Here is a 27,229-nt window from a genome sequence, read left to right as displayed (position 1 = left end):
CGAGGAAGTAGTGCTAACTCGAAATGCTGCCAATGAAGGCGACAGTAATTGCTCACACGGCTCTGTGGTCCGAGTCAGGAAGCATTGTCAGAGACTGAGACATAAGATATCATTTGAAACCTCATGGGCAGTCGAAAGAGTGTACAAAAATGAGGATGTACACTACTATATTGACAATTGGGGATCTTGATTGGATGCACTAGTTAGCTACCCAATGTATTGCACAGCAGTAACTGTCACTGTGTATCTGCCAATGTCCTACCTGATTTTGTGTTAGTCTATCAATTACTCAGGATCATATACAAGACACTCACCAACCAATTATGCCCTGAAATGCTCAAGTCCTGAGACAGCTTCATATAGCTCATCTTCAATCAGTTGTTTCATGAAGCTTTGGCCATCCAAGCTTTGGACAGCATGTCCTCCAGCTCCTAGTTCATCCCTGAGGAAGCACAGTAATGTCCCTGCACCACTGAGGTGGAGAACTCCTGCAAGTGCAGCATGTAGACAAAGCAGCTCACAGCTAGGGAGAGGAATCTCCATGGCAGCATGTGATTGCTTGGAGTGAACCTGTGCAGATGGACCTGCTGTCTGCTTGTAGCTGTGATCAACAAATGTGATGTGTGTCTTCCTGATAAGTGGGAAGAATGCTCCTGGTTGGAACTCATGAATTGCATACACATTCTTCACCTAGCAATGCAATCAGCAAAGAGCATCAGACAAACTAATGGGAGAAGCACATCTGTAGGCTTGAGACACCAACAAAAGTCGTCAAATGCATCATGAGCATTAGCTTCAAGCATCAAGGTGTTGCATGGATCATCAGTTATTTCTGCGAGTCTCTTGACGAAGTCCTGTCCCAGTTAACAATAATGCCGAAGGATGTCCAGTGTATTTGTCTTGGATTGTATCTAGAACCAGTAATAATCAGGATGTATTTTTTTGAAATCATGTTCCCAATGGAGAACAAGACCTGATTCTGAGAGGCTCGCTGCACGTCAATGCAAGTAATACTCCGTCTGGAGATATGAGTCATCCTCAAGACCACGCGGTATTCTCCTTGTCTCTGTTCGGCTTTGCTGCTACGGTCAACAAATCCCGTGACAGGGCATGTATAGTTGTCGCGCATGAGGACCTACATAACTCAGCGGAGGTCAGTTGAAAGCGCACAATCCCATCGTCACGACATGTACGAGCCTTCTCTCTCACATCTTCCCGAGCATTAGGAGCTCCCTCGGGTAGCTCAGATGCTGTCGTCTCTCTGGTTGGCGTGGCATTATCCGACTGCTCAGTGCGGTTCGTAGGTATCTCGAGCGGCAGTGTAGTACGGCGTGAGCCGCAGACAACTAGAAGCGCGGCTTAACACATGACTGATGCGGAGGACGAAACAAGCATACTCACAAGGCCACAGCATATATGCCATCCACGTCGAGGCAAGGGTAGACAATGCATTTGCTAGTAAACACCACTTCTCCTCGGTCGTGGCGTGCCCAAGGCCGTCCGCGCCCCGAGCACAGGCACATATCACAGCGGAATCATAGCGTTTTCCCAGCGTTAGCCCGAGATCATCCGTGACCTGATACATCGCACGGTAAAGTTTCAAGACCGTGAAGCCGCTGTCTTGTCTACGTTCGTTCGCGCGCTTGACCCATGCTGGAATGTCGTAGTCTTCTCCGCGGAATGAGGTGGTCTGCTTGTGGAAAATCTGGAGGTGTTTTTGCGCCTGCTCGTACAACGCCTGATCGCTTTGTGCGGTGTCAAAGAGTATCTCGTCGACCGTCTGACGGAAGGCTTGTGACTCCGGGGAGTGTCCATATCTAGAGCCACTACTGGCCGAGGACGACGATTCTGTTAAGTAGACCAGGATGAATCGTGCGAGTGGGATGGCATACGAATCTTCGGCTGAGTCGTGAAGCTTTGCGAGGTACAACGTTTGCGTACCAACTGCGACGACCGAGCCAACTTGAAGTACGTTGGAGCTATGTAAGGAAAGTCGTGATCCGGCAGTTACCGACTATGCATGGCGCTTCAAGTGGATCAGTTGATGCGTGCAAGGTGGCGCGGCCCAGGGTAAGCTTCATGTCGACCGCAATAATTAACCGGTTTTTACATATGTCGTTGCAGTAACCGAGGTAAGGATTCACAACATTAATGATAGTATTGTAGCGATACAAGCTTGTGAGTCAAATTAGCGTTTTATCACAGTACAGTTTCGGTGAATACGAGGGGCAGAGTAGCAAGTAAGTAGATCACAGCGAGTAGACCAAAGCAAGCAGCCACAACATTACGGGGTATGCTACAATACAGATTTTCCTAGACGCCACCATCAGGGGGTGATCAGCATGCGACGAGAACGACGGGAACGAAGGACTGACCTGACGAACGGCTTACAAGACGGTAAGATGTGCCGCGCATTCACATCAAAGACGACGACCTCAAATTCCCTGTGAGTATGATATCTCGCACTGACCATGCACTCGTGAGTGATACGGTGGACCCGCAGACGCTGACCAACCTACCGTTGCTAATGATCGTCTGGGTGTTCCTGGTATCTGTCACTGATGTAAAGTGGACTGGAGATCGACGGACCGGTCAATGCGGGGGCGCCCCGATATCGGTCTGTAGATAGGTACGCACTAAAACACTCCCTCGCTTTATTTGGTGTGTATGAATGGTGCATCGCCCCAAATTTGAGTCTGAAATCTGCATCCAGAGAAGATCAGAACGATCGATCTGATGCTGGCTTGGATGAGGCACCTACAATTTGAGACCGTGTCATAGTCGTTGGGCCGGTCCCTATAGGAAGTCATGTAATGCTTTAATCGCACGCCGCTCTCTAGCTTCCGCTATAGAATGAGACGAGACAGCCGTTAGATCCTGAACTACTGTAATGATCGACCGATAGATACCTTCAGCAGGTCGCATTTATTGAGGAAAAGAATGATGTTGACTTTCTTAAGGAGGGGGTTGGAGACGACCGTCTGCCATAGCTGAAGGGAATCATCTAGGCGATTCACCCTGGTATCCTGTTGTCCAGAAGTTGGGCCGGCGAACAGCTGTGAATGGGCAATCTCACTGACCTCAGCCAGCACTTGGTCAAACGAACTGATAGGAGCCAGAAAAATTATCGCATTCACTGAGCGAGAAAGTGTCACATTGATAGCTTTAGCAGTAGCAAGCAGAGTCAACTCACCGTCATCGAAATACGGAGCCCACGCCTGCCTTTGCGGCCGCGCGCCTCCCACATCATAGATCTTCCACTCAACGCCACCCCGGAACTCACTGTTCTTGGGGAGGGTGAAGGAATGCTCGATCACGCCGGTGGTCTTCAGTCTTGCCTTTAGGACGTCCGCTATAATGCCAACGGCGTAAACTCCTCAACAACTCCGTAACCGCAGGATACCAACGCACCATCTGTCGGGAAGAACATCTTGGCCGTCACACGGTCAATCTCATTCAAGTAGCTGTCCGCACCCACGCACACGGAGACCGCACGGGGAAGAAAGAGAAGGCGCGACCCATCAACATCCGCCCTCCACGGAGCACGACAAAAGATGGCCACTCACAAGCCACTGCTTTCCTCCAGCCTAAGCCGCCTTTCCGCGAGGCGCTGCCGCACCTTCGGGTCTCGCCAAAGCTCCGTCATCGTCGGCGCACAGCGGTTCATGACGTGCACAGGGTCGTGCGGGTCCTCCCACCAACCGTGAATCTCGCCCGTGTGTGCGCTCTTCGGCGACTGGTTCCTGCTGACGACGCCTAGGGCCTTCTTCCAGTTCGACCGAGGGGGGATGGCGACCTCGTGCCCAGGAGAGAGGGCAACGGGTGACGGCTGTGAGGAGTGTGATCCCTGCGGGATGGTGATGCGTGGGGCGGGGCGCGAGGGCAGGCTGGCACTGAGGCTGGCACTGAGGGGCGGCGAGGTCGGCGGTGAGGATGGGGAAAATCCGGCGGACGCGTAGGAGGATCCCTGGGACGACTGACCTCGAGGGAGGTGAGTGGCTTCTCGTGCGTCGTTGTCCTCGGGGTCCGAGAGAAGCTGTATGAGGCGTTGCTCCACATCGAGGAGAGGAGCTAGCCGTTTGCGATAGCTATCGTAGCCGGGAACCGAGCCTGCGACAGCTGAGGAGGGCCGTCCGCTGATAATGATGAATGGCGTTTCAGTCGACTCGAGGTCGTCGACGTCTTCCCCATCGGGCTCCGGTGCGATAGCCTCGAGTATCCTTGTAGTCCAAGCCTGAGGACGCGCAGAAAAAAATTCGAACCAAGTGAGATGAGACGTACCGGCGTACGGATCGCACAAGGTTGAGATAAATGACGAAACGCCATGCTAGCCGCTCTGCATTGAAGGCAGCGGGTGCGTGTAGAAGCATGAACTCTACGAGAGAGAGCGGCTGGTCAGCACGCCGTACACAAGGATGGCCATGGCAGTATATGGAAGAGTTATCGGATTGGAGGTATGAAGAGCGATCATTTGCAAGGAGGCACTGTCCTTGGGAATACGTAGTATGTCCGGAGCGGTCCACATAACACTCCGACCTCGTCGCGGGAGAACAGCCTGCTCTCGGAACAGGTCATAAAGCACTGCGTCAAACCATGTCACGGGCGACTGTACAGCAGGAGTTGATGTACGCCGATCGTGAGTTCTGGAGCGACCATCCGCCCCGGATATCAACACGACGAATAGTCTGAAGCAGTGCACCCAAGGACGCCCGACACGGTACACGTTGAGACGGCGTAATCAGCCTCCCAAAAACGATCTTGATTCTGAGTATATTATATGTTGTGCGGGGAAATGGTTCCGCGTCGCTTCGCGACACTTAGGCGTGCCGATGCGCGACTGCCATGTCGCCCGCATAGCACCAAATGACTCACGCTTGAGAGTGGTGCTCTTCCCGCTTTCACTTTGTCCGAGCAGGAGAATCTTGACGATCTTCTTCCTCTGCTGTTCTTTTTGTGAATCCTTGAGCATGCGGTCAATGCGGTCGCTGCGTCTCTTTGCATCCTCTTCTGCCTGCACCCTGATCTGGCGTTGTTCGGGAGACTCGTTCGGTGGGGGCTGGAGTGCCACCGCGAGAGGGTCAGAAAGTGACCGACGGCGGCCAGTGCTAGACGCGAGTTGAGCGAGATGTCGGTCCATAGTAGCGCTGCGGTGCCGCGAGTGACAGAGAGGAGGCAAGGACGCGATATGCCAATTGCAGGAGATAGAATATAGCTAAACTGGTCAGTTTCAAAACGGGGAGTTAGCGCCGGCGCTCATAACCGGGAAAGTAGTGTGAGAACGAGGAATGGGCACCTTTCGAGAAGGCCGGGAAGGAAAGTGAGCTCCGGAGAGTACCCGAGAGAGGCACGGTGAAGCCGCTGTGACACGGGCGTGCGGGGGACTCAATGTACGATTTGTATCGACGTGCGGAGGACCCAGTGATCCGGACACTGGAGTTAGCGCGCTGGTGGCGGAGAACACTGCGTGGAGGATGGGACAACAAAGGAGAGACTCGAGGGCTGTACAGCTGTGCGGGCCGGTGCAGGACGCGTGGCGGTACGCGCTATATGGCTGCGAAGTTAGCGGGCAGGGCAGCGCGGGCGGCAGGGCGAGATGGGCATGGCGGGCAGCTGCGTCCAGATGAGAGACGGCGGAAGCTTCGCTGGGAGCCGGCGCTGCCACAGCGGGCAGATCGCCCCAGTATGTCCGCCAGCCTCCCGATTAGGCAACCGATCACGCCCGCGGCCTCCCAATCTTATCATTTCCCCACACGCCGCCAGACCTGCTCTCCTCGGCCACCGGTCCCTCCTCAGCACCGCACCCATCGCGCACGGCCCTCTCACTGCCCCGCCGCCGCCCCCGGCCGCCATCTGATAAACCCTGCGCCCCGCGAGAAGCACCGCCAGCGCGATAGCTTAGCTCGCGGACGCTTCCACGCAGAACCCCCGTCGCAAACGCGCTCTGTCCGTTTCCAGACAGCCGTGTTCGCGCCGCGTCACCTTCTCGTGCGGTCCACCGTCCGTGCACCGGGGCACGTCGGCCAGGCTGCCTTTGAGTTCCCTTGGAAGTCTCCGAACGCGCCACAAGGATACCAAAGCCGCCGCTGTTCTCGCGCTTCCTCTGAGGTAAACCCTAAGCACACGCATGCTTCTGTTCCGCTTACACCTCACCGTATGCGCTGTACTCGGGTCCCATGTGGCCACTCCTGCCGTCGTTGGCTCGTCCGTATCATGTCCCCTTCTTACGGGATCTCGCTTCCGCGAAGCTCCCAGCGGCGCAAACCTACGACACGAAGCTCCGGTGCGGTCTGTCGGCCTTTAAGATCTATGTACCTAGATGCAGCCCACACAGCAAGATCGCGGCGCAATGGCGACGTGAGTCTAACCGTATGGACGAGGAGTTATATGGTATGTACTGTCTATGTACACGGACATCATGGCCTGTCGGTGTTCTAGTCGACGTATTTGCAAAGGACGACGTGTACAGTAGCGAGCAATATCGCCTAGAACGTCAGGAACACCATACTGTGGTCGCGTCGAGAACGTCCATATATGTCGAATCGCCATGCCAAGTTACTTACCCTAATATCGCCTCCCGAGGACCGTAATGCGCACATTGAAGCTCCCGGGCCTAGATGGGACCGCTAATCCATGCAGAAATCGGGGGCCCAGCTCAGGTAAGGAAACATGCCCCTCCTCAATGGCGCGACATATATCATACCGCACCACAGTCATAAGACATGCATACTTTCCTATCTCACCGGAAGTGGGCGTAGAACCGTTGAGAGCCTACGCCATGTCGGATCTGCGGCGGCTTCCATGAAAACGCCTGTCCACTGAACTGCTCTCGGACCGATCTATTCGGCGCGGGTTCAGCGTTGTTGGGGTCGATGTCGCTCAATTGTTTACGGGCACACATCTTCCTCTTGCGTATGCTGTCTCTACCGCTCTTGGGCATATTTGCATCTTGTGAATCTCTTTTCCCCTGTGGCTTCTCATTTTCAATGTCGCTACTGCCTTCAAGAAGTCTGTCTCTCCTCCGTTTGCGATCGCAACCGGAGTCACAACTTGCTATATATCGCTCGCAAACTTACACCCATGTCTGTGGCGTTGGAGTCTGTGATATCGTCACGGTGTACGTATATGGACTGCGGGGATCCGTTGAGAACCTCATTGCTCGGTCAGTGATCCGTGCTAGCGTCAGTACCCACTCTCTTGATGAGCCCGATGTCTTGTAGTTACTCATGATCTACGGCGTCTCAAACCCTGTGGCTGAGCCACGATTTACTCAGCTGTTCGTCCTCGCTGTGCGTATACCATGTCATCGAAGTTGAAAGGTGTTGACGAATATACGCTGGTAGAGGGTAGCTTGAGACTAGCATGAACATTGAACCTTTAGTCCGCTCACCGCCCGTGTTCGCTTCATTCGGGGCCCCGGATTGGTAATCTGGGCTCGAGGTCGTCTCTTCCTAGCGCATGTCTCGTCAGCTGATCTCCCAAAGCCCTTCTAGATGCTGCACCAAACACGCTTGTCACGGCGGAAACATGGATGAACATGGTCGAGGCGTTCTGCGTGGAGGCGATTGCGATTGCGCCGGTCAAGAAGGACGATCCCTGTATGGCAGACTCCCGGAGTCCCGCGGTAGCCAAGTGGGTTGTTTCGTAATCACCAGGCGGCAACGCGACAAGTCGGCATCCTAACAGCGCGCACGATGCTATCAGCCTGCGCGGATAGGCACCGATTGGAGACGCACCGACAAAACCCTGGCCCTGGGTATGGGAGTGTCTCGAGACTCTAGCTGCACATGTCCGACGTCTCGCAGCATGCTTCTATGTGTATGTCGGCGCCGCGTCACATGCTGCGCTCATATGTCTAAGCATCTCCCCTTGGTAGGGTTGCGTGAGGCCACTCGCCTACGCAAGAGAAGTCAGAACCAGTCGGCGGTCCAATCGCGGACGATATACCTGGTAAGCCGAAGTGCCGTCCATACCATTGCGGATATGGAAGGGAATGTGACCCTGCTTCCCGGTAGACTGTGGGCCTTGTGCGGGCCAGCGGCGCAGTCATCCGTCTACAGGCGTTGACAGCGTCGTACCGTAGACTCGTGCAGGTAGAGCGAGGACTTACTCACCGCCGAGTCACCGGTGCCTGAGATCTCGCCTGCATTCGTTCGGCCACTGCCAGGAAGCGCGGGGCACGGAATGATTATGTCATGCGATTGGGCGAAATGGGACGGAGCTATGCAACTTCCCCTTCCTCCGCCCAAGGACACCGGCGTCAGGTCCATTGTCTGTTCACCGGGTAGGATGCTTCCCAGTACCCTGTCATGTTCGAGTCAAGCAGATCGAGCGAGCAAGCTGCATCGTGCGACATAGATGACATGTCAACTCGTTAAGAACTACGTCAGCGGGCAGGAAGCATGTACGTAGCGCACGTACCGAATCACAACAGTAGTTGTAGTACCTACTACAGCATGCCAGGACTGTTGGGCCAAGCCCGACAGCTGCCGGGGCTGATGTGAGCTCCGAAAGTTGCGGCGGAAGGCTGAGAGCATGCATTGAAACGTCCTGCTCCGCTGCCATCGCGGAGAATACGGCATGATGGATAATCGTCCGGTTACATAGGAGCGAAGACTCGGAGTCGCGGAGGACCGTCGCGGTGGCAGTTCCACGCCTCGAGCTTTGCAGGTGGATACGGTAGTGCTCATGTGAAGCCATTACATTGTTAATTGTGTTCGTCAGTGGGGCATCATATATGAGACGGAGGGACTTGGGTGTACTCACTGAGTAACTCCCGCGCATACTCGCTGCAGATCGCGCGGCCGGCAAGATCTACGTACGTATCCTTCTGAATGCATGGCTTAGGTCAGCCAGGCAGTAGCGCACAAGATTCGGCGTCGCAGTGCGCTCAGGAGAACGCGAGTGCATCAGTAATAGACGTCATCTTGAGCGCATCTCGCCGTGTGATACCCGTCAGGAAGCTCAGAACCAACCAGCGCCCACGATGTTCGTGTCCAAGTTAGGATAATTTGAGCGAGTCCCTGTGAAGCGCCAAAGCACGGTCGAAGACTTACTGGGACAGTGTATCCGCGGAAACAAGGGATGCATGCTACCCCTCGGCTCGGGGTTCTCAGCGACATTCAATAGGAGCGTAGTGCACACGATGCGCGTACTCACTCGTGCGAGGCATAAAGTTCCGGACGTCGACCGTCGTCGAGTGTTGGGTCGCCGCGCGGGGACATCCTGCCAGAGCCCGCGCACTATTAGACGACTGGTGTCGGTATCAAACATTCAAAGAAGAGGACAGTACGCAAGCTACGCACCATGTAAGGCCTCAGGCACCATCCTTGCTTCCGTGGGCTATAGGAACTGTACAATTGGACACGCGGCGTCCGAGTCTGACATAGGACTGCCCTCCAAAAAGCAGTCATAGAGAGAGCAAAGGCGTAGTCGCTAAATACGCGTACCTTGCGCGTACCTCTCCTATATGGTTGGCAGTCTGCCTTGCAACCGCATCAAGAGCTTGTGAAAACTGAGTCCCACTGCCAACTGAAAATTGTGCAAATCATCCACGCTTTCGAAGAGCACCCCTTGACCATGCGGTCACGGCAGGACGGCAGCTGCACTTAGGCTGGCCTTGTTGTGTTGAAGAGAGCAGTTGCAAGGAGTGATAATAGTGCAAAAGCGATAGGAGAATGAAGTGTTTTGAGTCGTTGGGACACTGTGGACGGTGGCGCCACCGACGCGTCGACACGAAACGAGAAACCACGTGCCCCAGACGCGTCGCGTCGCTGACTTTTGCCCACCCAACTGCTTTCATCCTCAAACCGCCCTTGCCATGCCTCCGAGTCTCAAGCCCATCGACCCGCTGCCGGAACGCTGGGAACCTCCATCGGATCCCAATGATATCGTTGTCCCAGGTCTCGACGCGAATGCGCCGGTCTACGATCAGATCGAGCAGATCGAGCAGCTCATAACGATGAAGCTACAGGTCGGTATCCCTTTCATGCTATGTGACGCGTCGTTTTGCTCACATCTGTTCCAGAATATTGATGCAAACTTTTCGAAGATGCAACATATCATGGCCAGCAAGATACTGCCCGCTGTGAAGCGGTACGCCGTCGGCACGGAACCAGTGAGGGAGGCTGCCAGGGTACGTTGCGAGACCCCTTGTATGCGAGCAACGAGCCCACTAGAGACAGTTCTGGACCACCTTCTTCGAGCAAGCCGCCCAAATCCGTGTGCCCACGTATGAAGAGTATAGTTCCGTGAACGAACAGGAGGAAACGGAGCCCAGCTCAGACGTTGGTGCCGCGCAGGCAGAACAGTCGGCACGAGCACGGAGGAACCGGAGGCAACCCCTACCCGCTCCCATCATAGCACCTACACCTCAGAGGGCTCGTCCGAGGACTCTTTTATGCCCCAAGCAGCAATGTCCTCCACGCCTGCTACAGCCTTCCGTCATCGTTCGACGAGATCCCAAGAGAGCTTTGGGGATGGGCAGTCAGATCCTACTCCTTCTTGGACTACGTCCTTGGAATCGCCTCTTTTCAGACTGGCAGGAGAAGTGCAGAGTCTCGGCCAGGACGACGAGGTATCTGGCGTATCCGAGCGCACCGCGCGGTACGAGGAGTCTGAGGACGTGACACAGCGGGCCATACCTCCGCCTAGATTCTTGCCTGAGCACCCAGACCATGGAAGCAGCTCCACCGCCAAAGGCAAGAGTCGCGAGATGCCACCGCCATTGCTGCAAGGGGTCTTGCGTCGGAACGTGACTCTGACCGACGGTACGAGCCCGAGGAAGCCTGGTTTCTCTCCGTTGAAAGTCAAGCCGAAGACGCCTGTCGCGAAGACGCGGAACCCTTATCTTCCTCCGGGGAGCAAGCCTACCGACTGGAAGGGTGTAGTCGATCTTGCTGATCCATCTACTGCCACGCCGCGGAAGGCACTCCTCTTCGTTGGACGTTACTGCACGCCCACACGCGGCCCATTCGACCACTCCGCGCCATGCAGGCGACGACTCGCTCGACGTTGACTTTGGGATGTCTCCCCCTGTCACTATGGACTTTGCCGACTGCCCGCGCTCGGCAAAACTCCGAAGAAAGAGGCCGCCGAGCGGATATTCCAGGGTCTTCTCAACGTTGAGAACCGCGGCGTCTTCGCTGCACCCGCGGCGACGCGCGCTGCGGGAAAGACGAACGGCGTAGAGTCGAGCGGGAGCTCGATGCCCACCCCTCCTTCGCTGTCGAGATATCAACCGGATCCTCAAAGCTCGACCACGGGCAGCAGCCTCGTCGACGCTAGTCTTGAGCGGATGATGCGTCAAGTCGGAATCCTCAGTGATTCTGGGACGGGCGGGGCGCAATCATCCGAACAGCCGCCTGTGCGTGCTCGGGCGCCGGATGGCTCCCAAATATCGTCTGCGCCCTCGTCTTCGTCCATATTTCCCAGTAGACCGCCGACGTTCACTGCGCCGCAACCGCCGCCGCCGCCAGCTCCCCAGACGCCGCCTCCTCCACAATACGACCTGAGGCACATCCGAGACGATGATCTCGATGGAGAGATGGATAACGGTGGACTGGACGACTCGATGGATTCGATGGATTCTGACGACTACGGGGGAACAATACTGCCAATCCGTCCGCAGCATTCCTTTTTGCCTCCCAAGGCGGCGGCAATTACGACGAGGACGACTCATTTGCATCTGACGAGACGGACGACTTCGCTGACGATGACGGTGGAGAGGGTGGGCCTGCGATCGAAGTCTACGCTGCCGAGGGCGACAGCTTCGACGACTCATTTGACAATGAATTCGACGGGACACCTGAGGAGGAGACCGTGTTCGGTGTGCCACCGGCGCAGCGACTTCGGATGCAAGCACGAGACTCAGAGTCTAATCTACGCATGTACGGCGCAGATCTATTGCAGGACACACTGGGTGTTGGGTCGCAGATGGCACAAGCAGGCAGGGTGGAGGACACGCCGACACCCTTTGTAGCACCCATCAATCCTGATGACTCCCTTTAGCAATGTTGTTTGATACTTAAGTTACTTTCTTTTTGTAGCACTACCTAGAGGGAACTGGAGTACTGCTGATGCTACTAATTATAAAAGGGGTTGTGCAAGCCCTTGTACATGGTTGTTGTACTACATGTACATGTAGCAAGACTTGGGCAGAAATTGTACAGGTAGTTGTACAGTAGCTTCACATGCCAAGTGTACAAGGACTGTGGACATTTTAGGAAAGGATGATCTAACAATAGGACAATGGTAAAAGTACAACAAAGCCATTCTTTATCCATGGTCAATAGCTAGTAGGTATATTGTGCTGTGAATGGCAGATTTGTACACAATAGGTAGGTTTTCTTTGTTCTTATAGTTTTATTGTCCTAAATTCCCACACTCCAGGGTATATAAGGCTGACAGCTGCCTGTCTGGGGCCAAGTGCATCTTGACCCAGAACCACCACCATCTGCTGCAGGCTACTGATAACCTGTCAGCATTACTTGCCCATACTTACTCTCCGATACATATCAACTTACATCTGATTAGCCAAACTGTGGCTCCTTGCTTACTGGAATAGCAAGTCCATTGAAGTACTAACCAAAGTGTTAGTCCAGCATACAAGTCAGACACTATATTAGGAAAGTCAAGTGAATACTTTCCTATATAGTCAACCCACCTTCCAGATACTACTCAAGGTCAGTAATATCCATCTACCCATTCAATCTATTGCTCATAGCCTTGAGCTAACTATCAAAGAACATAGGGAGAAGTTTGTCCTTGTTCAAGACCAACCATTTTCTAGGTGCAAGGGTCATCCTATATATCCAACCACACAATGTCTGTCAGTACATGTCAAGAAATGGCAGACAGTGGCCTGAGACACAGCAGTCACTGTGTTGGCCTGCTTGTCCAGGTCAGTGTGATTGACCATGTTTGCACATGCCTCTGGGTGTTCACAGATGGCAGCAGCACACATTTAATCATAATCTGCTTGGGTGGCACTCATATGTTTTCAATCTTTGTGGAGGAGGGGGAGTAGGAAAAGGAGGAGGGAGTAGGAGAAGGAGGATTCTGCTTAGCCATCTCAGATTACATGATTACAATCATGATTTGTCACCTCCATTGTCCCAATGCTTCATGGCTCTTCATGAGAGCTGTTGAAAATGAGAGGGTACAGAGTAGGTAGGTATGCCACTGTTATCTATTTAAGTTCATGCACAAATGTTGAGTACAATGATCCCTATGTTTCAGATGGAGAGATCATGAACAGTATTACATCTCAGTCAGAGACACTGGTGTCAGCTTGTAAATCACATTCTACATTACAATCTTATCACCAATGACAACCATCATTCTGTGCACATACACTGAGACAAGATTGCAGTCATACGTGCCATCTTTCATTACAAAAACAATGTAATTGCGCAATTCATGGCTTCCTCTCAAAGGCCTCTCTAATTGTGTAGATATGGATGATTGTGAAGCCTGTCACAATCATTTCTCAATGTTGCATGATATTGAAAGGCAAGATTGTAAATAACACTGCAATACCTCTACTGTCTGTTCACTATCATTTCAGCCATGAATACTCATTCTGCATCTGAGGACTTTCTCTAAGCTTCTGTATAGAAAGATTAGAGGTATTACCAAAAAAAATTGTGATCGATACCACCTTATCCCCAATCTTACACACACAATGATTGGACATGATATTTACAATTATCATACTAAACATAGGTAAACCGATTTGAACTCCTTTCTCAATCTTTCAGACTCAAAAATTCGGACTCTCGCCCGGTGAAAAAAGGGAAAGGATTTGAACCCGACCCGGATCGAACGGATGACCTTGAGGATATCCCGCACCTGGAATCTCACGCGCTACCGCTGCGCCACGGGTCCTTGTAGCTTTTGCTTTTACATTGCTCCTTCGATTGCCACCGCTTTGCTGCTCGATCACTGCGTCCGAGCAGGAAAGCATCGGGGAGGCGGGCCCTGTCGAACTGATATACTGTAAAGCACTCGTTCACATGCAGATGTCCGTGAAGACGCTCAAATCAGCGTTCCGGAGTTACACCCCCAGCGATACATAACATTGAACCGTCTCAGGACTCGAAGACCAACGGCGCGATCTACGCGCGCATCTCGGTGGCCAACTTCTCAGTGAGTTCAAGGTTGTCGCTTCACCAACGAAGGTAGGTTCGTTGCAAGCATGTCGTACAAGTATCATAATACAATTCACAAAGACTGTCCCGAGAGTAATACTTTGTCGCCCACATCATCCTCTCTAATTGTCGAATGGACCTGTGTCCTCTCGCCATCATCCTGGACGACTTCTCTGGTGAGCATGATATGGGTTCGAGTCTGAGGGGGCCTGGTGAATGTCGTCCGTGATCTTCCCCTGTTATATGAGGTCAGTGGCGGCGATGATGCGACGTGCACAAACTACTTGCCTTGAAATCGATACACTCTGTCCCGGCGTTGTGTCGAGAGAGAAGACGTCGAGGGAGAAATCCGCGTCCGATGACCCTTCGCGTAGCTGGTGACGCACATTCAATCTAACGGAGGGCAAATGTTAGTACACCCAGAAACCTCACGTTGACGGTGACCGAAAACTTACACGGCAAGCAGCGAATTGACGTAGACTGCAAGAGTTACGGTTAGAACTGACATCTGGACGAGAGGCCTATGCACTGACTTCCACTTCCTGGTATGTGCCATAGCATCCAGTACAAACTGCTGGAGTGAATGGTGGAAATATACTGCGTCGAATCAGTACGAGATGGACACGGGACATGATATGGTATACACGTACCGTGGTGAAGTGCGCCAATTGGATCAGACTGAATCATTCCCGCTCAGCTTTAGCAAGTCAAGCACCGAAGCCGCAGCTGCTAACTTACCCGGTAAAGATACCCCGATGAATGGAATAGACTATGAGCGTGGTGATCAGGGTCTCCGTCCTAACAGTCCAGTCAATGGCCAGTCCTGCGTAGATCCAAGAGGACGAATTTACCTTTTGAAACCGGTCTTCTGATTCCAGAGAATCGCACAAAGTGAGACGGTAATGTAAGCATCTGCAACGAATGCAACGACGGTTTGTATCGATGCCGGAATCTGCACGAAAGGCCATCAGAGCAATGTACTACGTTGGTGACGCGGAAAAACTGACCGTGGAGTCTAGGACGGCCGCAGTGGCGTGTGTATCGAGATTACTGCGAATTGCGCATCCGCGTCAGCTACCACGTCCATAAAAAGGACCAGAGCGGAGGACGTACATGCGGTATACAGTAACTGCATGCGATTTCGATCAGTAAGTGAACAGACGTGAGTACCGTGCCCCATACCAATGCCTCCGACTGCACGCGATTGGTCGCCAATGAGTAAAAGAGCCAGGTATACATGATCACTGGCGACATACCGAACGACACGACAGCGAGTAATACCTACAGCTCCTGCGTTAGTCGATTAACCTTGCGCAGAATCTCGCCCACTTACCACAACAGACGTGAGCAGCCATTGGTACCACTTCTGTGAGAGCACTGTTTGTATGTGATATTTAGTCGCGAATCGAAGGAGCAGGAGATATACGCCTACGTCTCCAGATTGTAGAGATAAAGTAACTGGATAGTTGATGAGACCACTGATATAGCGCGATATAGGCCACTTACCATTGAACGATGAACACAGTCAACGCCTAAACGATCCGTTCAGCGCGTGAGGGAAGTCAACGGCAGTGTGCATGCTTACTGAGATGAAAAACTCCGCGGTGAATGTGCTAGAGTGAGACGAGGTGGGTCAAACGGCGGCGAAACCGACGAAACGTTGTGTTACTGACTCGGGAAGCACAGACAGACCAGTCACATCCGCGTGGTGAGCGATGAGCCAATACCAGAGATACTGCAGAACCGGGAGTCTCGTCAGTGCTTGTTCTGGATGACAATGATTCCAGACTTACACATATATCGAGAATCGTTCTAGCGGTATCCAGTACCCTGTCCTGGGCTGTCAGATGCGACTCTGCGCGGTTGGTGCGAGTATGCGCACCATAGTATGGTCACCTTTCAATGCGATGTGAGATAGGCACGCACATCGCAGGGGGCCTACTCACCAATGACTTCACTCTCATCTTGTCCGCCGGGTACTCGTAGAAATAGAATATCGTCTGCGCGCACGAGGCCCCGTACAGACTGTTCGACATCAGCATCTGCCCAGAAATCATGACGAAGTTACGCTACTCACGCGAGAGAAAAGAACACCCCGATGAACGTGCAGCCCATCGTGTCATTGAGATGCAGGTTCACGCCGACCATGTTGGCCACCGCACACGAGAATGATAACGAGGAGCGTAGTGGGAGTAGCGTCCAAGGCAACTGTGATCGAGGACCGCCGACATTATAATTGAGTCCCGGGAACAATCCTCCGCGTGATTCGGACCTGGACGGCGGGAAAACTGAGTGGGGGGCTGTCCAGCAACGGTCGCGGGCTGGCCGCGGGCCCAGTGCGAGACGGCGGGGCGGAGCCGATCTCGATCATGGCGCGGCCAGGGGCGGGTGGCTGCCGGCCATGCTCTTTCCGGCTTCATGGTGCGCACGACCCGCCGGGAGTGGTTCATCCTCATCTCCGCCCTGCACTGACAGCACCTTCGGCCGTCCACAGCCATTGCGGTGTAACGGGGTTCGCCTCCGCTCCTACCCCTGTTACTGGAAGGCTCCCCGCGCGCACGCGCGCAGTCCTCCTACGTTACGGGGTGACAGTCAATAGAAAGTCTGCGCAGATGGGGCACCACACGCACGGAACTGTGAACCTGCCCTCTGCGGCGCGGGACCATTTTGAGACATAATTATGAGACTTGAGATGCACCAAACAAGCTTCAGACCTCGGGCGACCGCAGCGACGGGTCAGGAATACCCCATCGTCCCTGGTCCCTTCATCTCGATCGGTGAGATTGGCTTGGCCACGTAGTGCGCGCCCAGCCGCCGTTCATTATGTGCCTAGGCCATCCAATTGGTCGGGATGAGTGGAGCTGCAGGACAAAGACAGTGACATTGCCGTGTCCGAGATACCCTGTAGTCCCTTGGGCCTTAGGTTCGGAGCAAGCCCTGAGCATCTAGACTTAATACTGCACTGTCAAGACTTATATGGCGCTGCTGCAAGGAACCCGAGCACTGTCCGGCCCAAACCTTCGTTCAATTACCGGATGATTTGACTAGGATTGTTGCGTTGGTGCGTAGAACACTCCGTTGCTATCGCTGTTCGAGCTGCACCTTCAAATCGTTGACAACGTTCAAGACCCAAACTCTACTCACCAAGCTGATCGGTGCCGCGAACACCTCGTCTCTCCGATTGCGCATCTGTGTTCTCGTTATGCTGGTGTTCCGCTAGTGGGTGTTATACAATGGTCATTGTCCTGTGTCCATAGGAAATGACGACAATCAAATATACGCCCCCAACCGCATAGTACCAGCTACGCAGCCGCTCCCTGGTCCACAGGTGGCGGGTGTCCGGGTGACCCTTCACTTATTCCCTTCACTTCCTATCGTACACTATTGAGGGCCATCACCACCAAGCCTCTTCGTTACAGCCCGTCTCCGTCATCATGGGTGAATAGCGCAGGGGGACCTGCGCATAGGTTTCCAATAGTGGTTAAGCATAAATATGCTATCGCGAAGTCAGCTTCGCACGACATATATTGTCGTCAGTCTCAGACAGAGCAACCGAAGTAGCATATACTCACGAGACGTGTTCATGCCCACAAAGTGAGCTTAGTGAACTCGACCTTGCTGTCCATTGTATGGTTCGCGACGAACAGCGCGCCGAGCCGGGTAGCTGCAACACACGTGAGGTCCTCGCTCCTGCAGACCAACGCCCCGACACTGCGCACCTTCGTCGAACCCAGACTCCTTGCACGGCGTCGTGACGAGCCCCGCGCCTGCAGCGCCACCATCACCTGCCCGTACGTGCCGCTAAACAGGGCGCCCGGCGAGCCGTCCGGCATGGGCGACGAGTCGTCCGAGCGGATGCTCCCGTACGACATCCTCGACAGCGTCGGGACGTCCATCGGGTCCGTCTTCTCCGTCCCCGGCGACGCGTCCATGCCCGCGGCCAGCACGGCCTTCGCGATGCGCTGCTTCAGGCGCCAGAGCCGTGTGTTCGAGAGCTTCTGGTGCATCCCACGGCGCTGGGTCGCGAACTGGATGAAGAGGCCCTCGCCCTCGCCGGTGTCGTCGCCGGGGTAGGCGAGCGTCTCCGAGGAGGCGGTCTCGACGCTTGCGATGGATGTGGTGTCGTCGAAGCTGGGCGGGCGGTCGACGAGGATGAAGGAGAAGCAACGGGAGTCGCGGGCGATGGTGGGGACGCGCGGCGGGGAGCGGGAGCGCTGGCGCGCGCGGAAGGCGACGTTCTTGAACTCGACTAGGTACGGGATGCCCCACGCGGTGAACTTGACTTCGGGAGCCATGAGTGTGGTCGAAAGAGAGACCAATGCCGGATTGGGGTGAGGATGCGGGGGAAGCGACTACCGGAGTGCTGGAGTACGATGAGGTTGGGAGGATCGCACTGCGCTGAGGGCATTCATATTCTCCCGAGGACTGGTGGACTTGCTGCGTGCACGTTGTGGGGACGCGCTTCTGAGGCTATAGAGGACAGCACAAGGTGGAAAGCCCTACACCGCAACCTCGCATCGTTCGGTCCGTACAGTGGCGACTTGTATGAAGGCACGAGCCGTTGTGGTCGCCAGATTGAGAAAGCCGGCGCATATAGGAGGACAGTGTTCTGAGGACGGGTCATGTGAGTTCCTGGAGGTATACTGTATACGAACAGCGTGCAATAATGTCTATCACGCAATGTCTATCATGATGCGCGTTGGATGAAGTCGACTGCTTCCGACCGCACGGAAAACACGTTGTGGGCTCGCGGAGAGCCAGAAGAAGGCAGTCCAGACCCCGTTTCGCAATCAACGGTCCACCAATGCAGTTCTCAATTCATTCAGCAATGCGCATAACTCACCTTACCGCGCACCCTCGAGCTCTCGACGCCAGTTCGACGCTACAACGTAAGGTACTTACGCGTCGTGGGCCATGACCTTCCTTTTTGAAACGACGGTTTTCGCTCCAGTGTGGTCGCCGTTCAGCGTTCGAAGCAGTGCGTGCAGCAAGAACGACTTGCAAGGTCAGAGCAGTTGCGACAATGTGGCGAGTGGTGAACTCGTCGACACTGCGGCGGTCGCAGTCGGCACGTGATTGGAAGAGCCCTAGGTCAGGGTTAGGATACGAGTCATCGCACGCCATCGCCTGTCTGAGCCTTTGCGGACAGAGGGCGGACGGAGAACACAACTCGAACCAGCAATGTCTGAAGGCAGGCCAGTTCAGGTCGTCATCCTCGGCGCAGGGGTCATCGGCCTCACCATCGCCCACACTCTGTTGACCACCTCTCCCAATGCGTACAACATCAAGATCGTCGCAAGAGACATGCCTGAAGATCTCACTCGCAGTCGTTTGCGAGTCCATGGGCGGTGCGTTTGTGGTGGCTGTCGACTCGAGAGGTATCGTAACATGCCGGTCCGTTTAGGGGGCGAACTGGTCACCGATTAGAAGCTTCGAGGAGAGGACGCGGACGTGGGAGCGAGCAACATTGTGAGTCTCTCGCCATGCGGTGCGGATGCAGAGGGTGACCTCAGGGAAGCAACAAGATGTGGGAATTGATTCCCCAAGGGCTGGCTATGGTACGTTCTGCGCATCGACGCCTCGGGAGCTGACTGCAGCAAATTACGCAGGCGCTTCCCTCGCGGGTATTCTTCACGACGAACGAAGATCTCAGCCAATTGTGGTACAAGGATCTCGTCAGAGACGTCAGTCAACTTCCCTCCACAACACTCGCGAGCTCACCATATCGACGTCACCCCTCCCGCAGTTCCGCGTCTTGGACCCGGTGAAGTCCCCTCAGCCTGCAGGGCGGCATCGCGTTTAAGACCTTCTCCGTCAACCCGGAGCTCTACCTCCCCTGGCTCCAGTCCGAGCTGCTCGCGCGCGGCGTAGAGTTCGTCCGCAGGAGGGTGCACAGCCTTGGCGAGGCAGTCGCCCTCGCAGGCCCGAACAGCGTCCTCGTGAACGCAACCGGCCTAGGTGCGTGCCGTAGCCTCGTGCACTCGACACACACACCCCATCCGCGCGATCGCCCTGACCACGCCTTGGATCGCAGGCGCCCGCTCCCTGGTCGGCGTGGAAGACACGGACGTGTTCCCCATCCGCGGGCAGACCATCATCGTGCACGCGCCCGGCCTCAAAGAGTTCATCTCGCTCCCGCTCGGTACGGGCACGCAGGGCCAGGCGACCTACATCATCCCGCGGCCCTCGCCGCCGGGCGAGGTCCTGCTCGGCGGGACCTTCCAGCCGGACAACTGGGACACCTCGCTCGACGTGCCGACGGCGAAGGGCATCTTTGAACGGTGCGCCGCGCTGGCGCCGCAGCTAAAGGACGCGGAGACGCGGGTCCTGCGCCACAACGTTGGGCTGCGGCCGGCGAGGAAGGGCGGTCCGCGCGTGGAGGCGGCGTGGACTGACGTGCCGCTGAAGAGCGAGCTGCTGCCGCTGCGGGAGAGCGATGTGGGTGCGGAAGGACGCGTGTTGCTTGTCCACGCGTATGGATTCGGGTGAGTCTGTAGCTTGGGGCGTGGAGGAGTGCTGGCAGTGCTGAGCCGCGACGCGTTCGATAGCGCTGCGGGATACCAGAACTCGTGGGGCGCCGCGCAAGAGGTGACAGACTTGATCGCAAGCAAATTGAACAATTGAGAGAGGGGTGGTTGCCCGGGCTGCGCCAACGTAAGAAGATCGCAACGGGATGTATGCTAGGTCGAGAAAACGTCTTACCGGTCAGTGTGTAGCAGCAAACTTGAATGACGCGTATGTAAGCGCCAAATGTATAGTTGCCTCGTACAGCTCAAATAGCACTCATGTATCAGCATCGCGTAGTTAGAGATGATCAATAGAATGTATTCGAGAGAGAGTCCATGCGTGCTAAGGATACAGGACCTGTACGGTGCATGCACAACACATAAAGATAGACGTAGAGAGCTCATAGGACCAGGAACATTATACAGTGTGTGTCATAACTGGCGAACCTCGTAACCTCAGAGTCATGATCCCACTGGCAATGGCAAGTCGTCACCTGCGGTCATACGCAGGCCGGGACGACACCGCCCTCGCCTGCCCCGACCCATTCCTGATCTTGCCCAGCCACCCCCGCTTCGCAGCCGTCGCCTCCTGCGCGGCCGCCTTCCCGCGCGGACTGTTCGTCACGTCCGCGATCGCAGGAGGAAGAGCGGCTGTGGTCGCCCGCCGAGGGGACAGCTGCATGACGTGGCTCCGCACGGGCGTGAACCCCGTCCGCACCGCCTGCAGCGCTCTGCGGGCGCGGGGCGTCGCGGGCTGGTTGACGGGCAGGCAGTCGGCGGTGAAGCCCTGCGGAGGCAGGCTCTCGCAGTCGTCGAAGTCGTCCGGCGCCCTGCGCTTCTTGCCCGCCGTGCTCGTCGTGGCCATGGACGAGGATGAGAACGCGATGGGCATGGCGGGGATGGGGGGCAGGGATGGCGCCTGGGACGGCGTCCGCCGTGCTTCTGGCGTGCGAGCTCTGAAGACGGTAGGCTGTGACGTCCGGACCTCTGGTGTCTTGGGCCTCGGCAACGCCGATGGCCCCGAGGCGATACGTGAGCGAGAGTTGGGGGTCGTTGGCGTGTATGTAGGAGTTGGCAATGGAGGCTGTGAGTGTGGTACGCGCTCCAGCCTGGGGACGACAGGCTGAGGAGCCATGGATGACGAGGACCTTGCTGCACGTAGCGCAGGAGCGGAAGAAGGCCCTGCCTCAGCCTTGGGCGTGGACGCGTCAGCTTCTCCGGCCGCAACTTTGCTCTGGAGTGCATGAAGCTTTCTCGTGAGCGTCTCGATCCTGCTCGTGAGTTTCTTCTTCTCTTTGAGCATCCTGTGAGGCGGACTGTCAGTGAGGCGGATCTACGCAACCCGGAATCTTACGCACTCAATGAAGCGATCGTCATTCTCCTCAATCTCTGCGCACTTGTTACGCAGGTGCTCTTCCATCTCCATGTTTCGCTCCTCAAGATCGGCGATCTTCTCTTCCAACGAAGGGTTCGATCGAAGAGCCTGTAGATCACGCTTGAGCGCATGGATGGTCTGCTCTTGCTGAATCTCCCGCATTGATGAGGTCGCCTCCAGGCCTTGGAATGCCTTCTCGGATTGCACAAGTTTGGAGCGTGCCTCGTCAAGGTCGTCCGACAAAGACTGGATACGGGTTTCACTGTCATCGTTGGTGAGTATGGGGGTTCGTCGGAATAGACGCGACGTGATACTTACCTCTCCTTGACCTGGCTCTCTAGATAGCGCTGGAGGGATTTGAGGCGCTGTACCTCCGCACCCATGCTGGTTGCGTCGAACTGCAGAGCTGTCCGCTCGTTCTCGAGCGTCTGTAGCGAAGAGTCTGCTTCCTCGAGTTGCGCACGGAGAGCAGTTATCTCTTGACGGAGCTGGTCGCTCTCCCTCTCTGCCTCAGCTGTCTCGTCCTTAGCGAGGCGCACTTCCTCCTCATGCTCCTTCTGCGTCCGCGCGTGCAGATCCATCTCGCCCCGAAGGGTTGCCTTTAAGTAGTCGACCTCGTCCTGCGCAGACGTGAGCTGGTTCTGCAAGTCGTCCTTCGCCGTGGATGACTCCTCGAAGAGTTGCTGATATCGGTCTTCCACTTCGGCGAGAGCGCTCTGAACCTGTTCCGCTTCCCGAGCGGCGCCGTCGAGTCTTTCGTGCATCTCCTTGAGCTCGCAGTCCCGCAGCCGCTCAAATTCAGCCTCGGCGGCCTCATAGGCCTCTGTCTTCTCCGAAAGCTGAGTTTTGAGAGACTCGACTTCCTCGAGCAGACCTTCGCACTGTGCGTCAGCCTCTTTGCGCGCGAAGTTGACCTCGGTCAAGTCGGCCTTCGTGCGCTCGAAGTCATTGTGCAAGTCCTCCAGCTCCTTCTGTTGTTCCGCACGAATGGCTGAGAGTTCATCACCGACGCGATCCGTCTCCTGGAGTCGTTCCAAAGCATCTTCGAGTTGACGTTCGAGATCGTGCTTGGAGGTTTTTAGGGCTGCCTCGGCTTCTTGGTGAGACTGCTTCGACTGCTCGTGAGATGCTTGAAGCGCCTCAAGTTCGGCCGCAACGTTGTCGAGTTGGCCTTGCAGAGCCTGTACTACCTCGGCCTTCTCTGCTTGTGCCGTAGCCAGCTGCTCTCGCAGTTGTGACTGGGTTCTGGCGCTCTCCGCAAGTTTCTGCTGGAATTCCTCGCTGCACTGGGCGAAATGCTGGCTGTCTCGTTCGAGAGCTGAGCGTAACTCAGAGTGGGCGGATCGGAGGGACTGGAGCTCTTCCTGAAGTCTTGTCTGTTCCGCGAGGAGTTGTGCCTCCTTCTCGCCTTCGGCGGCCGCCTGCAACTCACGCAACGCGTCTAGCTGCTGCTGTAATGACGTGATCTGGGCTACCCTCTCCTCTACGTCTTGTCGCAGAAGGGCGGACTCTCGCTGCGCCATAACTTTAGCATCTTGTGCACAGCGTCCAGACAGCCCAATAGCACGAAGGGCGGTCTGCAGTGTAGCGAGCGCAAGAGTAGCCTGGATGGTCTCGTTCTCCAGACGAGACGCTTCGTGACCAAGTCCTTCCGCCTGACGTGTCTTCTCTTCCAGAGCCTGCGACAGGCAGATGCGCTCCTCGTTCAAGGATCGCAGTTCGGCGTGCAGGGTCTCCGACTCAGTCCGATGTAGCGTGAGTTGTTGGACCTCGTCGGCAAGACGTCTCGCTTCTGCCTTCACGCTTTCCAGCGCGGCCTGAATCTCGTCCCTCTCGTCCTCGAGCTGCTCCGCCTTCTCTTCGAGCGACTCGGCCTTGCCGCGTGCTTCGTCCCTCTCTTCCCTACTGGCCCTGCAGTCCTCCACCATCGCCTCCTTCTCGCCTGTCATAACCTCCAGCTCGCCTGTCATCTCCGCAACGCGCTCCTCCTGCAATCTCAAGTTCGCCTCTAGCCGCTTGATATCGTGTTGGTGGACGCCGATCTGCTCTGTGCGTCGGAGTACGCGCTCCTCGAGTGTCTTGATCTGGTTGTGCAGTGCTTTGTCAGACTCTCCTGAAGACAGAGAGCGTAGCTGCTGCGCCGACCGCTCGTCCGCCTCCGTAAGCTCCTGGCGGGCGGTCTCGAGATCTTGCTGCGCGTGCTGTAGTTGCAGCGCGAGTGCATCGCGCTGCGTCTCGGCTTCAAGCAGGGCCTGCGAAAGCTCCTCGAAGCGGGCTTCAGCCTGTGTGAGAGTGGCGGCTGCGTCGTCTTGTTGGTCCCGCTCGAGAGAACGCTCCTCCTCCAGACGAGCGATGATGTCTTTGCACGCCGCTATAGTAGACTCGGCCAAGTGCAAGTTCTGGGTAGACTCCGCGAGCGCTGCTTCGACTTGGTGCAGCCGAGCATCTTTCTCCGCGAGGACAGCATTGGAGCTGCACACGCTTGCCTCTTTATCGGCCAAATATAGCTGAGTCTGCGCGTACTCATCGTGAGCAGCGGCCAAGGCCTGCGAAAGGTACTCGATCCGCGAGAGATTGTGTGCGTCATGATCGGCTGCATGCTGAGCCACGAGGGCAAAGACGAGTGCATGTCGCTGGAGCCGTATGCCCTGTCTGCCAGGAAGTCCGAGTTGTACGACAGACTTTTGCGCAGGGAAAGGACCGGCTGGATAAGCTACCGGAGCGGCAGCGAGCTTCGCTCGGAGGTCCTCGATAGTAAACCTGCTCTCGTCATTTAAGAAGTCGAAGTCTCTTTGTAGGTCATCACGCTCGTAACGGAGGCCATCACGTTCGCTGCGTAGACTCTCGATCTTGTTGAGCAGCCGTTCGATCGTTGCCGCAGTCTCGGCATCTTTGCCCGGAGAAAGTGGGACCAGAGTGCCCTGAGCGGAGGTCGCGAGTCGGGCCTCGAGATCCCTACGACCGTCGTCAGTATGATCTGTGTGCTTCACTGTGATCACTTACTGTATTCTGCTGCTCACGCCACGGACATGTTCCTGCATTTGTTGTGCTTGCTCAGAAGCCCGGTCCCGCTCGTCCAACGCAGCTTCCTTATCATCTATCAGCTCGACTAATCTTGTCTCCGCCTCCGCAACCTTTGTCTTCTCGGCCTGCAGTAAGCCCAAAGTCCTCTGGACTTCGTCTCGCAGCATCGCAAGCTCTCTCTTGGTCTGCGTACCACCAGAACGTTTCAGCTCTGCCTCGAGCATTGCGACCTTTCGTTCTTCATCCTCTAAACGCTCCAAGAGCCCCATTTCTCTGGCAGCCGCGTCGGCCCCGCCGCTACCCTGCAACGTGCGCAACTCCTCCTGGCTGTCTTCAAGCTCGGATCGTGCTTGCTCAAGCTCCCTGCGGAGTTGCTTCTCCGTGGCAATCTTCTCGTTCTCCCGTCGCACGAGGGATTCCTGTAGACGTGTCGCCTGGGCTTTGGCTTCGTGTAGCTCCTTCGTCTGCTGGGCCAGACGGCTGTTCAAATCAGCGGACTCGCGCTCAAGCGCAGTGACCCGGAAGTTGTTCACAGACGAGGACCTAGGGCGACCGCGCACGCCCGGGGCCGCATTCCGACTTTGCCGCAAAGTCGATTCTGCCGCATGTTCCTTGACTGCCAGCTCTGTCTGCAAAGATCGCATCTTCGCCTTTAGTGAAGCGTTCTCCGTCTCCAGCGCTCCTTTCTGCGATGTGGTCGACTGCATGCCCCTGCTTAGCGAATCAAGTGTTCCGTGTAGTTCGAGCGACGCTTGTTCAGCGGTCTTTAGCTTCTGCTGCGTAGCGACCAGAGCAGCTTCAACATTCTGGCGCGTAGTGCGTTCGTTCTGTAGTTCTTGATTACGCTGGTTTATGGTAGCCTCCAATTTGATGGCGCGGTCGGCCTCTCGTCGAAGCTGCATGCAGATGTCAAATCTAGACAAGACAAGCGAGCAGACCACGTACCTTTGTGACTACGTCATCAAAAGAGGCCTGTATATCTTTCAAATCGTCTTCTCTCTTGAGCAACTGGCTGTGGAGCGTAGTATATTGTGCATCTGGGGAAACGAAGTTGGTATATGCGAATGCGTCTGAAGCCACAACGCGTACCTTTATTGCGGAGTTGTTCCTTGAGGATTTGTACTTCGTCGGAGTCGTGGTTATCACCAATGCCCCATGTCGACATGATGTCGACGGCGACGGCGGCGTGTAATGTGGGGAACGGGGTCGAGAGGGCGGCACACGATGGTGATTTGATGAGAGCGCTAAAGGCGACCACCGACTTCAACATCGGCGGGACGTATGCACGTGATCGCGTTGTCGCGGGCCTGAATTCACGTGGCGGGCGCCTGGCGCGTCGCTGTCGTCGCTGCGCGCGTCCGGAGGCCCGGGCCATGCACCGCCAGTGGCAGCGATCGTCTCTTGTCTACGACCGTGGCACAGGACGCTGATATTGACCCCCATGTTGTTCAAAAATGACAAGTCTTACGTTGATCTCTCCCTTGAGCTCTCCGACGAGATCGATTGGCAAGCTGGTACTCTGAGGCATGTCCGCCATCATCTTAACGTCACGGCCCTTGCTACAGAGCCTGTCTCAGGACTGCTTGCAGCTGGTAAGCTGGATCGTATCCCGCCTTTAATGTTGACTCATCATTGACCGACCGGTTTACTAGGCTTTCTCTCTGGTCAGATCGTCGTGTATGGTTCTCCTGGTGCCGAATGTACTCTGCGTCTCTCGGATCCACCAGGAGCACGGGCGAGCTTCCTCAGCTTTGCAGAGACGTTGTTCCGATTACTCTGTGTTGGTTCGATATGTAATTGTTTATGTTACATCGCAGGGGCTCACTGTCTCATACAGACGACCGCTATCGCCTACACATATGGGATCTATCAACGTTAGGCAAACCTAAACTACTCAAGGTGGTGCACCTACCTCAAACTGTCAAGTGAGCACGAAATATAGCACCGTATGGCCTCTCTGCTGACGAGAGCTGTCAGCTGTATCACTGTGTCCCCATCACATACACATGTGAGTTTCTTTGATTCAAAACCTTCCACGGCGTCTCAGGCGCCGCTGCATTATAGGCCTTCATTGCTTTGGCGAATGGCGAAGTGAAAACATACGACCTCCTTTGCATGAGAATGTCTCCGTACACTATACCTCCGATGCATGGGCGCAATACGAAGAGAAGACGCAA

At 55.5% G+C, this 27,229-nt stretch overlaps 11 protein-coding genes and 1 non-coding gene across 12 annotated transcripts; 4 read left to right on the top strand and 8 right to left on the bottom strand.

Moving 5' to 3' along the window:
* Window positions 1-152: 152 nt before the first annotated feature.
* Window positions 153-908, bottom strand: B0H18DRAFT_1150013 (uncharacterized protein). The gene is made up of 3 exons (XM_048035717.1): window positions 741-908; window positions 315-690; window positions 153-258 (listed from the first exon to the last, which is right to left on the bottom strand). The coding sequence occupies exons 1-2, from the start codon at window positions 801-803 to the stop codon at window positions 322-324; spliced, it is 432 nt and encodes a 143-aa protein (XP_047900066.1). The 5' UTR covers window positions 804-908; the 3' UTR covers window positions 153-258; window positions 315-321.
* Window positions 571-1,856, bottom strand: B0H18DRAFT_968611 (uncharacterized protein). The gene is made up of 2 exons (XM_048043515.1): window positions 1,402-1,856; window positions 571-1,346 (listed from the first exon to the last, which is right to left on the bottom strand). Exons 1-2 carry the CDS (start codon window positions 1,583-1,585, stop codon window positions 1,039-1,041), a joined length of 492 nt encoding a protein of 163 aa, XP_047900065.1. The 5' UTR covers window positions 1,586-1,856; the 3' UTR covers window positions 571-1,038.
* Window positions 1,857-2,415: 559 nt separating this feature from the next.
* On the bottom strand, window positions 2,416-5,137 carry B0H18DRAFT_867104 (G-protein alpha subunit; the record flags this gene model as incomplete). The annotated part of the gene is made up of 10 exons (XM_048039835.1): window positions 2,416-2,465; window positions 2,520-2,573; window positions 2,638-2,703; window positions 2,762-2,846; window positions 2,910-3,026; window positions 3,081-3,136; window positions 3,194-3,352; window positions 3,412-3,464; window positions 3,567-4,182; window positions 4,861-5,137. The coding sequence occupies 10 exons, from the start codon at window positions 5,135-5,137 to the stop codon at window positions 2,416-2,418; spliced, it is 1,533 nt and encodes a 510-aa protein (XP_047900064.1).
* Window positions 5,138-6,652: 1,515 nt separating this feature from the next.
* B0H18DRAFT_182866 (uncharacterized protein) lies at window positions 6,653-7,341 on the top strand. The gene has a single exon (XM_048037004.1). It carries the CDS (start codon window positions 6,870-6,872, stop codon window positions 7,215-7,217), a length of 348 nt encoding a protein of 115 aa, XP_047900063.1. The 5' UTR covers window positions 6,653-6,869; the 3' UTR covers window positions 7,218-7,341.
* An 801-nt stretch (window positions 7,342-8,142) lies between these two features.
* B0H18DRAFT_182860 (uncharacterized protein) lies at window positions 8,143-9,479 on the bottom strand. The gene is made up of 7 exons (XM_048037003.1): window positions 9,447-9,479; window positions 9,303-9,393; window positions 9,157-9,239; window positions 9,054-9,108; window positions 8,764-8,827; window positions 8,448-8,694; window positions 8,143-8,301 (listed from the first exon to the last, which is right to left on the bottom strand). Exons 2-7 carry the CDS (start codon window positions 9,322-9,324, stop codon window positions 8,275-8,277), a joined length of 498 nt encoding a protein of 165 aa, XP_047900062.1. The 5' UTR covers window positions 9,325-9,393; window positions 9,447-9,479; the 3' UTR covers window positions 8,143-8,274.
* A 305-nt stretch (window positions 9,480-9,784) lies between these two features.
* On the top strand, window positions 9,785-12,339 carry B0H18DRAFT_968572 (DASH complex subunit Ask1-domain-containing protein). The gene is made up of 10 exons (XM_048043514.1): window positions 9,785-9,970; window positions 10,025-10,132; window positions 10,182-10,287; window positions 10,308-10,439; window positions 10,464-10,509; window positions 10,534-11,009; window positions 11,085-11,282; window positions 11,307-11,409; window positions 11,431-11,552; window positions 11,627-12,339. The coding sequence occupies exons 1-10, from the start codon at window positions 9,818-9,820 to the stop codon at window positions 12,004-12,006; spliced, it is 1,824 nt and encodes a 607-aa protein (XP_047900061.1). The 5' UTR covers window positions 9,785-9,817; the 3' UTR covers window positions 12,007-12,339.
* Window positions 12,340-13,802: 1,463 nt separating this feature from the next.
* B0H18DRAFT_t7 lies at window positions 13,803-13,884 on the bottom strand. Its single transcript has one exon. It is a non-coding gene; the product is annotated as a tRNA-Trp (tRNA).
* Window positions 13,885-14,500: 616 nt separating this feature from the next.
* B0H18DRAFT_182832 (uncharacterized protein) lies at window positions 14,501-16,405 on the bottom strand. Its single transcript, XM_048037002.1, has 18 exons — window positions 16,225-16,405; window positions 16,094-16,172; window positions 16,030-16,043; window positions 15,941-15,977; window positions 15,821-15,882; window positions 15,733-15,760; window positions 15,654-15,679; window positions 15,580-15,605; window positions 15,481-15,524; window positions 15,404-15,428; window positions 15,330-15,341; window positions 15,261-15,276; window positions 15,155-15,197; window positions 14,999-15,099; window positions 14,886-14,945; window positions 14,798-14,825; window positions 14,681-14,744; window positions 14,501-14,627 (listed from the first exon to the last, which is right to left on the bottom strand). The coding sequence occupies exons 1-18, from the start codon at window positions 16,293-16,295 to the stop codon at window positions 14,599-14,601; spliced, it is 765 nt and encodes a 254-aa protein (XP_047900060.1). The 5' UTR covers window positions 16,296-16,405; the 3' UTR covers window positions 14,501-14,598.
* Window positions 16,406-17,728: 1,323 nt separating this feature from the next.
* B0H18DRAFT_949984 (uncharacterized protein) lies at window positions 17,729-18,442 on the bottom strand (the record flags this gene model as incomplete). Its single annotated transcript, XM_048041933.1, has 1 exon — window positions 17,729-18,442. One exon carries the CDS (start codon window positions 18,440-18,442, stop codon window positions 17,729-17,731), a length of 714 nt encoding a protein of 237 aa, XP_047900059.1.
* Window positions 18,443-19,271: 829 nt separating this feature from the next.
* Window positions 19,272-20,958, top strand: B0H18DRAFT_968555 (nucleotide-binding domain-containing protein). Its single transcript, XM_048043513.1, has 8 exons — window positions 19,272-19,439; window positions 19,475-19,495; window positions 19,552-19,616; window positions 19,666-19,705; window positions 19,757-19,831; window positions 19,934-20,105; window positions 20,182-20,632; window positions 20,696-20,958. Exons 1-8 carry the CDS (start codon window positions 19,329-19,331, stop codon window positions 20,769-20,771), a joined length of 1,011 nt encoding a protein of 336 aa, XP_047900058.1. The 5' UTR covers window positions 19,272-19,328; the 3' UTR covers window positions 20,772-20,958.
* Window positions 20,959-23,131, bottom strand: B0H18DRAFT_968553 (uncharacterized protein). Its single transcript, XM_048043512.1, has 3 exons — window positions 22,347-23,131; window positions 22,012-22,290; window positions 20,959-21,957 (listed from the first exon to the last, which is right to left on the bottom strand). The coding sequence occupies exons 1-3, from the start codon at window positions 22,790-22,792 to the stop codon at window positions 21,144-21,146; spliced, it is 1,539 nt and encodes a 512-aa protein (XP_047900057.1). The 5' UTR covers window positions 22,793-23,131; the 3' UTR covers window positions 20,959-21,143.
* Window positions 23,132-26,493: 3,362 nt separating this feature from the next.
* B0H18DRAFT_1112864 (uncharacterized protein) lies at window positions 26,494-26,981 on the top strand (the record flags this gene model as incomplete). The annotated part of the gene is made up of 3 exons (XM_048032881.1): window positions 26,494-26,644; window positions 26,705-26,836; window positions 26,890-26,981. The coding sequence occupies 3 exons, from the start codon at window positions 26,494-26,496 to the stop codon at window positions 26,979-26,981; spliced, it is 375 nt and encodes a 124-aa protein (XP_047900056.1).
* Window positions 26,982-27,229: the final 248 nt, after the last annotated feature.

This window comes from Fomitopsis serialis (genome assembly GCF_022376445.1).
Source record: "Fomitopsis serialis strain Sig1Antser10 chromosome Unknown B0H18scaffold_2, whole genome shotgun sequence".
Lineage (NCBI taxonomy): Eukaryota > Fungi > Basidiomycota > Agaricomycetes > Polyporales > Fomitopsidaceae > Fomitopsis > Fomitopsis serialis.
Note: the sequence above shows the minus strand (reverse complement) of the source record. Positions and strands in the feature narration are given on the sequence as shown.